The 16289-nt window shown below is 43.7% G+C and overlaps 1 protein-coding gene across 6 annotated transcripts in view; it reads right to left on the bottom strand.

Annotated features, from left to right (window-relative positions):
• Positions 1 to 16289, bottom strand: part of psd3l (pleckstrin and Sec7 domain containing 3, like) — a 92822-nt gene that overhangs the window by 27457 nt on the left and 49076 nt on the right. For all 6 annotated transcript variants that reach the window (XM_076284460.1, XM_076284461.1, XM_076284462.1 and 3 more), the window contains one exon: positions 13138 to 13227. In XM_076284460.1, coding sequence (XP_076140575.1) covers positions 13138 to 13227 — 90 coding nt within the window. The remainder of the gene's footprint in view (positions 1 to 13137; positions 13228 to 16289) is intronic.

Genomic DNA, 16289 nt, shown 5'->3' with positions numbered 1-16289 from the left:
TATGCAGGTTTAGGTATTTTTGACGACTGTAGAGCTCCGATTGCGATATATTTATATTTTACTCTGCTGTTGTAAATAGAAAACTTCTCGTGACTTATCCCCCCTGTGCACAATGAAAATGCTTTTGTTGTGGAGGTGAAGGATTAACAACAGGCAAAAACTCCAAAGAGCTACAGTATCTACTGACAAGGTAATGTTGTCAGGCCGCCATTCTTGAAGTTGCATGGCTGGTTTTCTCGGTAGCAACTCACTACGTCTATGCTGTGCAGCTATGCTAGGTTGACGATTAGCCTATTACAAGTTTGTTTACCATCAAAATGGCTTTGTAAAAGTGAAAATCTTGAATAGTGCACCTTTAACATAATGGTTTAGTATCACTGCAGTCAAGACAATTTGCACATGATTATGAATGATTATGTCTCTTTCATGCAAGTGTTCATGCATATTTGTCTGACTGATAATGTGTCACCACACAAAGATTCATTTGGTGTTTGGTGAGTTCAGGCTGTCAGACCACAATGCAGATAAATGCATCATGAACAAGCCATATCTGACCTCAGATCAGTTCGACTATATCAAGTCCGACAGTACCCAATGACCCATGTACTAGAAACACAATTATTCAAAATGTAGATTAGAGAAACTGATTACAGAACCCTTCAACCCCCCCTCCAACCTCCTTCAAAATTATCAATAATTCAGGGTCATTCACAGATTGCACCACAGATTGACTGCAGAGTGAAAATACAAAATGATTATTTGATAAGAATAACCGTACTCAATTATTCAGATGTTATTCTACTACTCTAGCAACAAATTACAAGGCAACACATGCCAGGTTACACATGAAACTCTTTCTCCATTTTCCGTATGAAGTGAAAAGGATGTGTCTGCATGTCATGCAACAACATGGTTCTGAGACCGATTTAATCCAAAATCACCACAACAAGCCGAGTTGTCACTGTGCACATTCACAAATGCTTTTCTGCAGAGATAGTGTCCATTGCTCTATGTTCTTTCAGAGAGAGCAGGAGATGTGGGGTGAGGAGTGGGGGGTGGGGGGTGGTGAGTGGGGTGGGGGATTTATGTTCCGCACGGTCACAAAAATAGAGAGCTCCCAAATGGTCGGCACTGGTCACACTTTATAGCAGTCGGTGAAATGCCTGGCATTTGTGCCCAAGTGATTTGGGAGTTCAGCGCGCCAGCCGTACATTACAGAGTGATAGCGACTGAGCTGGCGAGCACACTGACGTACAGCTCTGACCATGATGTACGGCGGACGGCTACATTGTTCCCGCTGGCTGTCGAGGGTGGGGCGGGGGTAGCGCTCCGGGAGATGTGCCCACCATATCCATTATGAGCGAGCTAGTAATGCACCGAGGATAGGCTGGATTTACATGTACATTAGCAATTTAGCAGATGTTGCTATCTGAAGCCATCTCACGGTAGCGGTAATTGTGTTTCCTGGGAACTGAACCTTTGGCCACGGCCGTCCAACGCTCAACCTGTTGAGTAGACTCACTGCATTTAACTGCCTGCATGGGAGAGAGGGGAAAACACTATATCTAACACAGGGAGCTGGTAATCCATATTAGGCCTAGATTTACATTTATATTGATAAAGCCGGAAATCAGTCCCTGACTGCCCCGTGAATTTTATATAGTGAGCAGCTCTCTAGAAATTGAGTTCATGGCCTTCGCTTGATGCATGCACATTTTTTTTTTACCCCGCCAGCGAAATCCCTGTATTCACTTCCACAGCAGATGCAGTGCTCTACTCTACTGGCTTGACTGGGCTTCAAAGGGCTTGGGAAGAGAGGACAATACCTTGCCATCCATTCAGCCAAGCTGAGAATACGGTGCAGGTGGAGCATAAACACTACATCTGAGAGTAAATCTCCTGTGAGGAGCCGTGGAGGAGATGAGGATGAGGATGAGCTGGTGCATGATGAGGTACACAAGCAGCCCTGACGATCCCCCCCCCGCACATCCCTGAGCAGACCACTTAGCTGGGAATGTGTGGACATGTAAATGAGGCTGCGCACACAAACTCACGGTACTTAAGGAGCACCCAGAGTCGGCGCCAAAGCCTGCCTGCCTGCCTGCTCCGCTGGTTGGGGGCGACCTTGAAGATGAAGAGCGGCTCTTGCCAGCGCTTCCCCACAAACGATTAGACACGCCGCTCCGCCACCAGCGATGGCGTGGGCAAGGTGAGACGAATCAGGACGAGTGCCGGTGTCGTGATTCTAAAGTGGCGCGACCTGCACTGGCACCCTGGGAGGAGGGAAGGCAGGTGGGTGGCAGTGGATTGTGTGCGAAGCAATGTTGTCAGGTAGGCTGGAAAGGCAACGTGGCGTGGCATGGCGCGGGTGCTCGCGTGCCAGGCGATATGCCCTCATGTGATCATCAGCGAGGGTGATGCCTCATCTCACCCATCTGTTCACCTTGCTGTACACAGGGGAAAATATGCTCCAGAGCCATCTCTGCTGCTAGCGCCTGCTTCGTCATGCCTCATGCCCCGCACACCACACCATGACGCGACAGGATGAGGTATTTACTGACACTCCCTGGCAGTGGCGATCAGTCAGATCTCGAGGAATGGAAAATCACCGTACCGGGGGAAATATTTACCTTGCCTGGTCCAACATAGTGGGTGGAAGTCATAAATAGACTGAGCAAATTTACCATTTAATAGGAAAAAGGAAAAAAGCCGTCAGACAAAACTCGTTCAAAATGGCTACAAAATGTTTTCATGCCATGTCAGCCATTGAAATGCTAAAAACACAAATACAGAATGCTGTGTGTCAAAATGTAAACTTTGAAAGCACGTTGATTTGTCATCTAACCTATCACATCAAACCTCATGAACTGATATCAATTCTATGCTAAAACAATTACAATTACAACTACATACCAAGTTTTAAGGAGCCTCTTGTCTTGTTAAGCAAACTGACAAGATAAGAAAATGTGACACACTAATTGGGGAGAGAGCGAAGCAAAGTAACCAAAAGCTGGTGTGTCTGTTATTTGGGGATTTAGAGCCAGGGGCTGGCCAGATGGACACTGCCATCGGACAGGCAAGCAAGCAGGCAAGTCTTCATCCTTTCCCTTGCTCCAGTGACTCAAGCGGGGCCAGATGCCTAAGTGACCCTTAACTATCCCCTCCATATGCACTGAATGTCTTGCGTAACACATGTGCACGCGCACACACAAAATCCCCTCTGCCTAATTCATCTTTTTAAACACAAAGACAACACCAACACCATTGGCAGGTTCGTTAACTGGGCGTTAGACCGGTCACAGGAATTGGTGACTCGACGGAACTCACATTCCCCCCTGAGGAGAGATGCTTCAACTCGCAGCGCAGGGACTCGATATGCTAAATCCCCTATGAAGTTCTCAGCAGCGCTTCCCATACTGCTGACCCTAGAGTCAAACATCTATAATGGTCTGGCACAACGAACAACATTTCAATGTCAAAAAGGACGAAATGATGGAACTTGGAGGTGCTTGAGCTGTAAGTGGAGAGACGTCCCACTAAAATCTGAAAATTAGGATGCTTTCATAATTTCTTTTATGAAAAATGTTTAACAGTGCACTGGAAGCATGTTCCAGGGCTGACATCTGCTTGTCTGTGTTTGGCTCAGAGCCCAGTGCTTTGGAAGAGACACCTTCCCCACCCCCCCCCCTCCCTCCCTCCCTCCTCTCTTTTTTTTTCTTCTCCCTCTCCCCCTCTGCATCGCTCAGTATTCTGATGCCCACCATAGAACACGTGGGCGGGGTGTTTTGTTGTACAGCGGGTGAGGCGATCTGGAGAAGCAGTGCATATCGGGCTGGGCAGGGATGGATCCACTCTGCTAGCTGAGGAGAAAACTGTAAAACCCCGACCCCCCCCCCCCCTCCAAAAAATAAAACCCAGACAGGATATACTCGTGAGGATATAACTCCATAAGCATTAGGGTGTGCTGGGTTTTTAAACTTAGACCCTCCCAGGTTAAAAAGGTAAAATAAGCACAATAACGCTTTAAAAATAATAAGATCTGGAACTCAGACTAAGCGATTGTCAAGCAGATTTGACAGATAATATATTAATAAAAAAAATATACATCATGTATTTGTCATATATATGATTTCCAATTATGTAGAAACTAAACTCTTCCTATGAACAGGTTGACATGGCTGTATGTTCATTGATGCCACAGCCTAATAGTGTTTCAATTTCCCTGTGTTGTGTTACAGGGGTCTACACCTACAACCCAAAGTGATGTGAATTATTCATCTCCGTCACCATGGGTATTCCTTTATAGCAGATGCTCACGGATGAGCCAAGCCAACATATTTCAACATCTCAGTCGTTGCTCCCCCCGTGTTTTACAATCAAGTGTTTGTTCTCCCTCTGGTCTAGAAAGAAGTAAAGGCGCACGAAAAGCTGATTTTTATTTGTGCCGTTATGGTATGCTGGTAGAACGGGTATAGTGGGAGAGGTGCTATCACTGAGCTATAATAAACACGCATCATCAGCAGCATATACAACCTTTTCGCCGGAGATGTGTAAATGAACGTGTAGGCTGAGACATTAGCTCACCGCCCATGTACTCGGAGCGAAGCATACGACAGGGTGAGCAAATAACCAGGGGTCAATCCGCAACACTGCCGACGGCTCCCTCGCTCTCTCATTTTCTCTCTCTCTGAGCTCTGCCATCTCTTTCTCACTCTCCCTGGGATCTCCATTTTCCAGCCTCAGTCTCCAGCCTCTCTCTCTCTCTCTCTCTCTCTCTCTCTCTCAGCTGCTTAAAATACCCCTGCAGCGATTATATGGTGTGAGCTGCTGGTATGAGCAACAGATGCAATTATCTTTGGGACAACGCATGCATACAATTGCACCAAGCAACTCAGATATGCTACGTGAACAAGCAAACCAGCAAGCAAAAACACACAAAGCTGATGGATGAAGCATCAGAATGGGAGCTGGCAAAAACAAAATCTGGATGACATCCAGAAATAAATGCAGCACCACCGGTGTCACATCTAAAGTATTGTGAATTATGAGGGATGTAAACTCTAAGATACTAACTACACCCCCACCTACTGCAATCCCGAAAGCCTGCTGGGACCTGGATGTCTGCATGGCAAGCATACTATGAGGGAGGCTTCTGCCCGCACTAAATATATGGGTGAATCAATCACGACATGACAGGCGCCTTAACACAGCCGCCCGCTGAAGACAAGGAATGTTCCGGGTCCCGAGGACCATCAGGTGACAACGACTAAATACTCCCCACTCTACACTCTTCACCCCAACTCACCCCAAGGCATTACTTAAGTCTTTCACCACCCCTGCTGTAACATCCAGGAATGTAATAAAAAACAGCATGCTTTCAAAGTGATTCATACGTATTCATAGATTTTTTTTTTACTCCATTCATATTTCTTTTTTTTAATGTCTCTGGCAGGATTGTTCGGCTTGACAGGGGAAAAAAAAAGGATGACTTCTCCTGCAAGGTCGTCAAGAAGTAAAGAGAACTGAGAAAGCGTATGGGACTGTAAGAGGGAGAAGCATTCAAAAAGAGAGGGAGTGGAGGGACCCCAAGTTCCAATTAAAAATAACAGATAAAGATCTGAGATATGGATGCTTGCCCGACGGGCATCAACTTGTCACAGGAACCCCTTGGTCCGGGAGAATTAAATGCTGCTGGACTATAACAGAGTGCTCATCCAATTCATCAAGCTAACTACAACATCAATATTTTAGTGCTTCTCTAACCATCCCTCCCTGCTTTGCGGACGGGCTGGCGTGAGAACTGTCAGTCCCACAGCTACACTCTTAAGAGTCCGACCATACGTGAACGGTGCATTTATTAGGGTTAGGATGAAAAGATGACAATTTCACATAAATCAAGTTGGAACTGTCATTTGATTTTAATAAAATACCTGAGTAATAAAACATAACAGTCACTGATCAATCCACATAATTTACAGGCACGACCTTGACGCCTATCGACTGTGTAGCTACATGCAGCACAATGTAACCATATGGAAACTGTGGATGATGATTTAAAGCTGGAGATGAAATCTCTGGGCCTTTATGTCCGTGTGTCAGTGGGAAGATGGACATCGCTTGTGATGTTACCTGACCTATTCGTACTTCATCTAATGGAGGTCACTCTCCCGATAGTCATGTATGACACCGCGGGGTAATACTGGTGACAGGTTGCAGGGGTCGGTCACTGATCAAATGATGTGACAGATCCAACGTTGGCATGTGTGGATTGCGCCTACTTGAAAGACTATCATGATGAATCAGAATGGACTAAAGATAGATTTAAAAAAAGGCGAAATTAACATCCCACGACTAATAACACATATTATCATTCTCAGACAGAAATGAATGCAATTAATGCACCATAGCCAGATGACTATGAGCCAGCTCCTCACATAATGGATGTCTAATAGCTCAAACCATTAGTCCCAGTGTGTGCCTTCTTTTGACACGACTAGGGCTAAAATTATAATTTCTTTGCAGTAATGTTTTCAGGAAATGGCCAGAAAGCATAAACATGCTAAGGAAAGAACACAAACAACACACAAACAAAAACAAAACAAATGAGAGTGCCATTCCTCCCCAGATGCTGGCCACAGACCAAATAATTGTTCCCATTTGGGGCCGCCTTGATGCCTGAAAACAGCTGTTAAACGTGGCCGATCAAAATAGAAATGTCAGCGTGGCTTCTTAAGAGATTAGTGTCTGATTACACAGCGGCTTCATGCAAGGCACTCTTGTTTGCGAAAGGTCAGCATGCGCATTGTTCTCCAAGACAAACACTGAGGCCGAGCCCCCTGCACCCTCTTGCACACACGCACACACACACAAACACGCGCACACACACACGCGCACACACACACGCGCACACACACACACACGCGCACACACACACGCACTAGAGGAAAGGACAATGAGGGGTGGTGAGAGACAACACGTGAGTCACAGTGGACTGTCTTGGAATTTGAATAAAACAAATGTGTGCTGGTCTGTCTATGTTACAGAGTGGCAACGCTGGGATTCTCAGTCATCTGCAGCATTGCATGAATTTCTCTGCAAGTGTAACTTGAGTTAAAATACGCTTGACTGGGTGTGCTAATGATGCAGTGCTGATTGTAAACTTTGTTTAATCGTTTTTGCCTCTGTGCAATAAATAAAAAGAAAACATTTGCACAGGTGGCATCAACACCATAAAAATCGATTCATTCAACATGCGTGTAATAAAAGTTGATGAAATACCACGCTTAAAAGACCACTGGCACGCTCTCCCAAGCAACCTGGACACACCAGTTTTCCCCACAGAGATCGACATGATGGACCCCACTGGCTATTAAACTCTCTGCATGTCTAGCAATGTTTCAGAGGGTCCAGTCAGTCATTTAATCACTTCCTGGTTCACTGGAGATGGCAGCGCCACGACATTCTACTAAAAGGAGAATAATTCAGCTGTAAACGAGCCGCAGAGACAGGCCCCTTGGATGTCTGCCCTCTCTGAGTGTCAATAGCTGCAGGTGGGGTTATACATTAGATGAGCTTTCTGTGAGGGGTAACGAAGAGGGGGTTGGAGGATGATGAGGTGGGATCCAGACATGAGTAAAGGGCAAAGAGTATTCCCTCTGACCACCAATACAATGCTGGGTTGACTACAAAGAGGGTTTCTTTCAACTTAAGAGCGAGAGTTTAGCAGCATAACTAAATAAGCGTCACCACCAAGTATGATAATTATTCATTGTTTAAATTGTATTAAACAGATTTTTTTGAAAATCAACATCAAGGCGTTTGGTCTTCTTTACCAACCAAAGTATGGAAGCCCATCTCTGCTATCTGAAAAAAAAAACCCGGCTACAAGCTAAGTCAAAATTCTGAGATACCAAGTAGTCATAGGTCAAAATTTGAAATGTCTTCCACTTTCTCTGCATAAAATTTCTCTCTTGCACTCCTAGGCTGTAGATGGTGTAGTTCACCTTGCACGCTAGTGTTTACACATCTGCCTCTGCTTAAAGCTTCAATCTACAAGTTGTTGTCGCTGTGGGAGTAGTAGCAGGACTTTGGTAGCTGCCATAGTGGTAGGCTACCTTTACTGTTCTGACCCTTACTAATAAAATGTTCAAATATTTTTTTGACTTTATGAATTCATGGAAATGAACCAGAATGTGTGAGACTGAATCTATCATTTCATATTGCCAACTGAGCCCAGTATGGAATTGAATTGCATTGTTGCAAATGTTTAAGTATTGACAAAAATAAAATCTTTGGCTTACTGTAGAATGTGATTTACACGTCTACTAATGCAAAGGCTCGCTGATAAGCAAACTGATCCATTATAGCCAAAGGCTAAGTTTGAATGGTTAATGAGCAGGCTTTTTTGTTGGCTATTGTCCTAATTAGACGATATGAGGCTGTAGGTCAATGAAGGTCTTCATACTTGTACACAGGCTCATAATCTCTCCATCCACAAAAGCTATACAGGGAGATCAAGATAAATCAACATCTTTAAAATTTCATGCTGCTGAAACAATGCAAAGATGCACAAGTAATTTCCATTTAAATGCATAAATAAATATCAATCGGCTGGCTAATAACACACTTACAACATCAAAACAAACACCACTCCGCACTCTGGATTTAGGACCTTTTGCACAATAGACAGAGAATAAAGAAAAACATTCCATTCAAGAGGCATCAGGTTATGTCTATTCAAATGATGGCTTCAAATTAGAGAACAAGAGCAAACAAGGTAACAAGAGCACATCAAGAAATTGGATCTGAGATATACTGGCATAGGCCCTGTTTAATATTGCAAGAGAAACAGGCTGCATATTTTCCATATATAACCTGCCTTGGTTGGCAATCAGGTGGAAAATGGTGGTCCAAAAAAAAAAAAAAATTGAGTGATCGTCTCTATGAACACTTGGTGACAGAGACCTATGTCAAACTGGTCTGCCAGTCAATGCTTTCTTCTTTCGAAGGAGGAGGAGGTGTCCCGTAAGGTCAGTGTTGCAATATTTCATAGAGACAGAGGCAGAGTGTCCCAAAAATACAGCAGCACTTAACAGAATAACATTGGGCCATGTCGACATGAAATTCTCTTTGGCTTTTACAACGGCATCTTTGACAGTCCCGAGCTGTCCAATGGAATGACGGAATCCAGTGTAACAGGGATGGGAATTGAAAAGTCTTGACTCAAAGCACATCAAACGACATTTTAAAATATGACTCATCTGAGACACTAAAAACAGGTGCATTCAGTGTGCTGAAATGTCATTGCAAGACACAACACAATGGGAACTCTAACAAAGCAATAGGCCTGAAATCATTCATTATGAAACGCACAGAAATGCATCTTTGGACTGTAATGAATTCAATGTTTCAAGGAACAGCATTTTAGTGCCATGGAATAATAATCAGAACTTTTCTGATTACCTGTGGTCAAATACAAAAGAGTTCCCCATAGCTATGCCTCTCTGTGCTGCACATACTTTTCAAGGCTATTCCATTTGAATCTTAGTCTTGCGATATCTGAACTCTGATAGAAAATCTGTGTCTAAACACCATTTTATGACAGTGTATACAACAGAGAGGATTCAAGGCATAGCAATTTTATTTATAGCGCACTGACCCTGGGAGCAAGAAGCCAAGTTCCCTGGAGTATAAAAGGAGCTTCTAAACCAAAGCCGAACACATATTCAAGGCTTCTGCTTGAAGGCTGGACTGCAACAACTCAATTTAATGCAATTTTTAAGTTAAAAATCCAGGTTCAGATAACGCTGTGCATTGTGCACTATCTGCAAAAATGGTCTCCATTTTGTCTGATTACTGGCTGCTGTGCGCATTAACCAAAAAAAAGAACATTAACACTTTAAATCACAGAAAAGACATTTGATTATGCAAACTATTAGCATGTATTAGTTTTAGCAAATAGTATGAGGTGCAAGTCTGGTGTGAAGCTGCATTATGTGCATCCGATCACAGTGAACCCAATCCCAGTGGATTGTCCACCTCATAGAAGACGGCAAAAGGATCTGCAATTGTGCAACTTCTAAAACACACACGTTTTTAACCAGGCCTTCAACGCGGACAGAGGATAAACAGCGACTATCCAGTGACTGTGTCTAAACATTACGCCAATTAAGATCTGTAACCAATGCATATGGCCACCGAACAAACGGCTCTTATCTAATCTCTTATCTCATGAATCCACCATTGTGTGGAACGGTAAAAAATTCAGGGGCAGAGCTTCATTTGGTGTCTCTTGTCACCTCTTAGTAGAATTGCCGCCAGGCGAGATTAAGAGAAAATTAGAGAGTGGTGTAACTTTAGTAGAGGAACTGTGCTCTGGCCACCGTAATGAACAGATGGTAAAAGATCATTATAAATAATCCACTATTCGATTACCAGAGCTTCCGTCACAGGGCATTAATGGTACTTCACAGTTACTCAGCCAACCTGAGGATTACAACGGCACTTTTGCATAGATCAATTCATCTATAACCCTTCATACATTTAAAGATCAAATCCTTGGTAGAGTCTTATAGAATTGGCACCAACATAAGAAAAAAATGGTGCATTATCACATGTAGACATGGAAAACATGTCTGTATTCTGTCAATTCTTTAGAAAACCGGAGTCAATATTTTTGGGTTTGGGAGAGAAAACAGTAAGAGAAGTTTTGCTGACATGCTACGTGATTCAGATGATATCAGGTGAACCTGCGGTGCAGGAGGGGTCACGCTGGAAGCATAAACAATCGCTCTCCTAATGTGTGCTGCTCCAGTGTGCATGCATATTACACCTACACAAGGGGAGACGGAAATAAAAAACGCAGCGCCTTGCCACAGAGAATGCAAATACTCCCCGCATCTTTCACTGCGAGGGAGAAAAAGACAATGTACAAGAGAGGGATGTGTCATTAGACACCTTCCATGTTGATCACAACAGATGCGATGGGGCTAGGAGAACATTCTGATATTCACCCATCGTCGGGCATGGAAACAATGCAGTAACAAAAGGTAATGTCAATCATGCCCCTGCACGTTCCTGGCACAAAGGAACATTACCGTGCACATATGAAAACACACACACACACACGCTATCTGCACTCTGCTCTCTGGGCTGAGTTCCAGAGCGAGCACCACTAACGAGCCTTCAATGCGAGCACATTTGTCACCAATTTGCCGAAGATCCTGCCGACGTCAAGCGCCGGGCACTTCAAAAGGACAAAATCATCCATCAAAATATTCTGAAGACAGCTGGTCGGACTCCACGGGAAATGGCAGGCAGACGCTCAAGGTCCAAGTAAGCCGGGCCTGTTGGAACAGCTAATTCATATTGATCCACTTAACCTGAGCCAGAGAGGCTAGTGACTACAGATAGCACAGAAGCACATATTCTGTAAGGATTAGCTGAACCATCCGCACACAGGAAACATATATTTTTGTTTACATATGTATGTTCCAACGCTTGAATCAAATTAAGATCAAAATAGCACACTGATTTTCTGGACATCTAGGAACAACAACTTTTATTTCCCCCTCCCTCCCCTCCCCTCCCTTCTCCAACAACAAATGCTACATGACTCATTCCGTTCTCGTCTAAAAAGCACAAAAGGCCGTAGGGCAGTCTCGTACCCCCGGGGACCACTGGTGATTGGGTAATGAAAAGCCTGCATAAAATGCCACACTCATCCAAACTGGCACCTGGGTGAAGACGCGGAGGCACAGAGAGGCCGAGCGCCTAGTCAGAGGGCGTTATGGAGCCCACCACTTGGCCACGTTGCCAGACGATGTGCCAAGATGTGGTCCATGCCATTTATTTTTTTCCTTCTTTTTTTTTTTGCTGCGTGTGCAAGGTGTGTTGTTTCATCTTATTAAAGTGGAAGTGTGGAGAAAGGAGGAGGTAGGTGGAGGTGGGGGTTGGCGGTCTAGTGGATAGTGGTGGTGGTGGGGGTGGTGGAGGGGGTCATTTCATTACTTATGTCTTCTGAGAGGAGTCTCTTGGCAGGGCAAACCAATTTCCTTTTTTTCCCGGGGCAGCAGAGCTTATGCCCAATAGGGTTGTGTTCTGGTCTGCCGGTGCAGGACTAAGCCTTGGCCACACCTCGTGTGCCAGCACCGGACATGTAAGGCGGGCGGCGGGAGTCCGGCAGTCCGGCGGGAGGTGCACAGCCGGCTCGCTCGCTTTATTAGAAGACTAATCGCAGCTGCCCAAGATGACTAACTCACCGCATGTCAAGCTCGATGCCTCTAAGGCAGTCACTCGGGACACGATGCACAGCCCCATGAAAAAGCTGTCCAAACGCATTTTTTTTTTTTTTTTTTTTCAGAAGCACATCGACTTTCAGAGTTCTGACTTATGAAATCACAACAATGAGATGAGTAACGAGATGAAAGCTCGATAACTAAACATGACCAAGAATCACTTCACGCCTTCTTTTAAATCAACACTACATCACATAACAGAATTACATTTTGAGCTCATTTCTATTGATTGGATAGGTGACTGCTTTTTTCCATCAGTGTTTTTAGCTTTGGCCTATTTTCGTCCTTGTCAGTCAAAACACAGCCACAAAAGCCACTGACCCCTGCCTTTGTTTGGGCTGTCTTGTTCCGCACTCACGTGAAGCGGGTAATATGTGGGTCAGCGTGGACAGAACTATTGTGGTATTTTTGCTCCGCTGTAACGCAATCCACGGAGCTTTTGTAGTCGCCGGCTCCTGTCTGAAGGGCCACCTCATAGACCTTTCCCCTGGTCTCCAATGTCAAAACCTGACTTGCTCTAATTAATACGGGGGTAGAAAGTTTTTTTGTCCTTTGGGGTTGTAAGTCATGTGGAATATATCAGGTGTACAAATATCAGGTTAATGTCAGATTCAATGACTCTTGCTGGTTTGGGAGATCGGATTATCACTGTGTACATGGGACAGTGAAAATAAGAGTTTTGTGTTACCTCCTCCAACGGGAGTCTCCACTTTCAAAATGGCCATTCATCTCGGACTCAATTCCACCCTCCATTTCCTTCACAGCCATTTTATCTACATTTTTATCGTTCCACTGCTTTCTTTGGAGGTCAGTAGACATAGAGCAGTGTTTTGGGACCTACCTTCAAGAGCTCTCGAGGGAAATCTTGCCCTTCGTTTAGCCCATCCAAGTTATTGATGAATTCTTGACACGTCATCTTCTTCCCGATATTCTGCAAGACAGTGGAAAGACATATATTGCATTAGAACGGTCATGCATCACCCATCCCAGGCCTTGAACTTTCACCCTCACCCCAGCCTCCAAGACCAGTGTAGCAGCTAAACTGACTGACAGCTACAGAGAACCATTCTTGAAAGACTTTACTTTCAAACAGCAGAAGGGTAATTGAACACTATCCATGTTCACCTTCACTTGCTAGCACATACAATCAATATCCTAGTACAACGGTTCTCAAAGTGGGGTCTGTGATCCATAGACAGGGGCTCCAGAAAATAATTAGCAATAAATGATAAAGTTGTGCTGTACCATTTTAAAAATCAATATCTATAGACGAGCACCAATAAAAATCTGTCATGACTCCCTTTGCTCAATTCACTCAAGTGAACCATTCCTACAGCTGCTGAGTTTGGCTTATTTGCCAGCTAGCTAACTGATCGATGTGGAGAAAGGTTTGGAGTCAGCTCACAACATCAAGTGACTCTAAAATCAAATTAGTCTTACATTTTTGCCACAAACCGGCCACAACTTCAGAGAATACAAAAGGCAAGTGTACAAATGGTGGTAAGCATATGCTTAATATGTTACGATTCTCCCCCACAAAGGGTCCCTGGCACCAGCGTTTTTTTTTTTACATTTATATGAGAATTCTTTCATATATGGAACTTTTAGGCACATATTGTACAATGGCAGGGAATGTCCTACATTTTTTATGCATACACTACAAACCATGTCGATTAGGCAGATGGCTATTGTCTTCACAAAATACAGTGGTTATTGTGTAAAACCATGTAAACCATGTAAAAATGCAGAGGGGACACTGTGAGTACATTCTGGAAAAATATGCAGTGTCCTTATCGCATCAATCATCTATCATATCAGAGCATTGCTTCAACTTCTCTATATAGAACAACTCTGCAAGCCATAATTACCTGAAGTGCCGAGTGCACTTGGCAAACTGCATTTTTCATTATTGACGTGCACAAAGTTTCTAGTCAATTAGAGTTGCCTGGAAACATTTCTTGTCGTTCCAAGTAGCTATCTCATCACTCTGGCAATCATGGTTTGGACTTGATGCATTACAGAAGATACTTCTGTTGCGCATTCTGTATGCTTAGTGCAAATGCGACAAGCAAAGGCATCAAAGGTTCAGCTAAATATGAATATCACTTTATCTCGTTGGACACCTGATGGAACCACTAAGCCACTCTGATCATCAAGTCATTTACTACAACGGGCAAGACAAGGCCAGCTCATTCAGTGCTGAAAACAAATATTGGCGTCATTCTACAAACTGCCAAACTTCTGTAAGTTCTGTTTTAAAACCATTTCAATTCCTTTGAGCGATGATTACAGTATTTCAAGTACAACACAGTCGAAAAAAGGACGTTCAACCAATTATTCAACCACTTAACATGGGCTTGGTGTTGTGTTCATGTTAAAAGATCTTGTGCATGACATCAAACGGTCATTAAGCAGAGTAAGGTAATTAAGCACCCGGAAACTTGGCAAACACAAGCACTATGGCTGCTGAGGTTCTACAGGGAAAAAACCCTAATTGGCAGCGATTTCTGAGGAAGCTCAAGGACAATACTGACAAATAGCTGTTCATCCTGACTGGTCTTGGTATTTGGCGTGGACTGCCTTCAGCAGCCAGCAGCATACGACAAGCACTTTATTTACATAGGAAAGCAAACATGCTGAACCCGCAGCATACAAACAGCTGTGTCATAATGAATTATTGGCACTGGTTTCAATGGCATGAAATACCTTTGCTTAGAATGTAAAATAAGACAATATACCGCAGCTGTCCAGAAACTGAAATACTTGAAACACGGGTGCCACAGGTAAACAACATTATAATATATAATGCACAAGCCTTCATAATTTACATTGAGATATATTATTTTACTGCAGTACCATGATACTAAGCATTATACAAAGTGCACTGTAAATACTTTCTGCAACGGTCATCTACTAAAATAATTTATTAATGTGTGCTGTGCATTAATGCACTTGTTCACCCATGACATACGTTTCATCATGACAAGGGTGCACTCATGGATTTGCAATTTGTGTCAAGTCTGGGTTCACGCTTTTTTCCTATTTGAGCTTGCACTTTGAGCACAACACAATGGCTTCCATGTTCCTACTCATTTTTTTTTCAAAGCCTTGTTATCCATCTCTGTCCATAATTAATACTTGGCACCCTCCACCTTGCAATAGACAATTATTGCAATTAGCCAGAATTAACATGGATTTCCCCCCTAAAAACACAAGATCACTGTCAAGAGCTCTCATGGGATGGCTCGTTTCAGTAAAAAAAATCCCCTTGCATGCATGGAGGGAGACAAAGGCTGAAACAAACGGTTGCGCTGAATACTAAAATAATGAGCAGACGGTGTTTGTTCCAACGGCTTTTCAGTCACTGCCAGCACCAGCAGAGTTAGTAGGTGGACAGCAGTGACGAACACTCCGACTGGCACAAGAAATCCAAAAAGATAAAAAAAAAAAAAAAAAACAAGCGTCAAAGCAACACGGACCTCCATTTTGAACAGATAGAATGTAGACGGAGCCTGGAGCGAAGGAAAGCCCATGAGGCTTTTGGATTTCAACACTCCAAGTTCCAACACATCCTTTCATACGGATGTTAATTCTAACAGTGCATCATGCCATGCAAGTGTCTTCTTACATAACAAAAATGGTATAAAAGAATTTTCTTTTTTGGTTCATGTTTCGCTCAAGACGGTTTAGTTCTGCATACAAGTTATGCAAACAACAGTTGTTCATATTGTATTTGTGCCTGGATTTTTGTTCTTTATTTGTTTCAATTATACTGAAACTAATGAATAGCTCAGAAACGGCAGCACATTTAAGACCCCTGCCCGCTGTGCCATGGACAGCCAGTCAATACCTGACTAGTCCGAAAGCAGCCGATGCTCTGATCTGATGAATCATCCTTTGGTCGGCAACACCGGACATACGCCGAGGCCGGGCTCCTGGCGCGTGAGGCGCCTTTAAATATGCCTGGTAATGACATGTGACCGGCGTAGTTTG

Source organism: Alosa pseudoharengus, unplaced genomic scaffold (assembly GCF_046254945.1).
Source record: "Alosa pseudoharengus isolate Yale_2024_CS ecotype anadromous, Long Island Sound unplaced genomic scaffold, YU_APseudo_1.1 YU_APseudo_1.1_scf_14, whole genome shotgun sequence".
NCBI lineage: Eukaryota > Metazoa > Chordata > Actinopteri > Clupeiformes > Clupeidae > Alosa > Alosa pseudoharengus.
The sequence above is the reverse complement of the archived record's forward strand: the minus strand, read 5'-3'. Positions and strand labels throughout refer to the sequence as shown.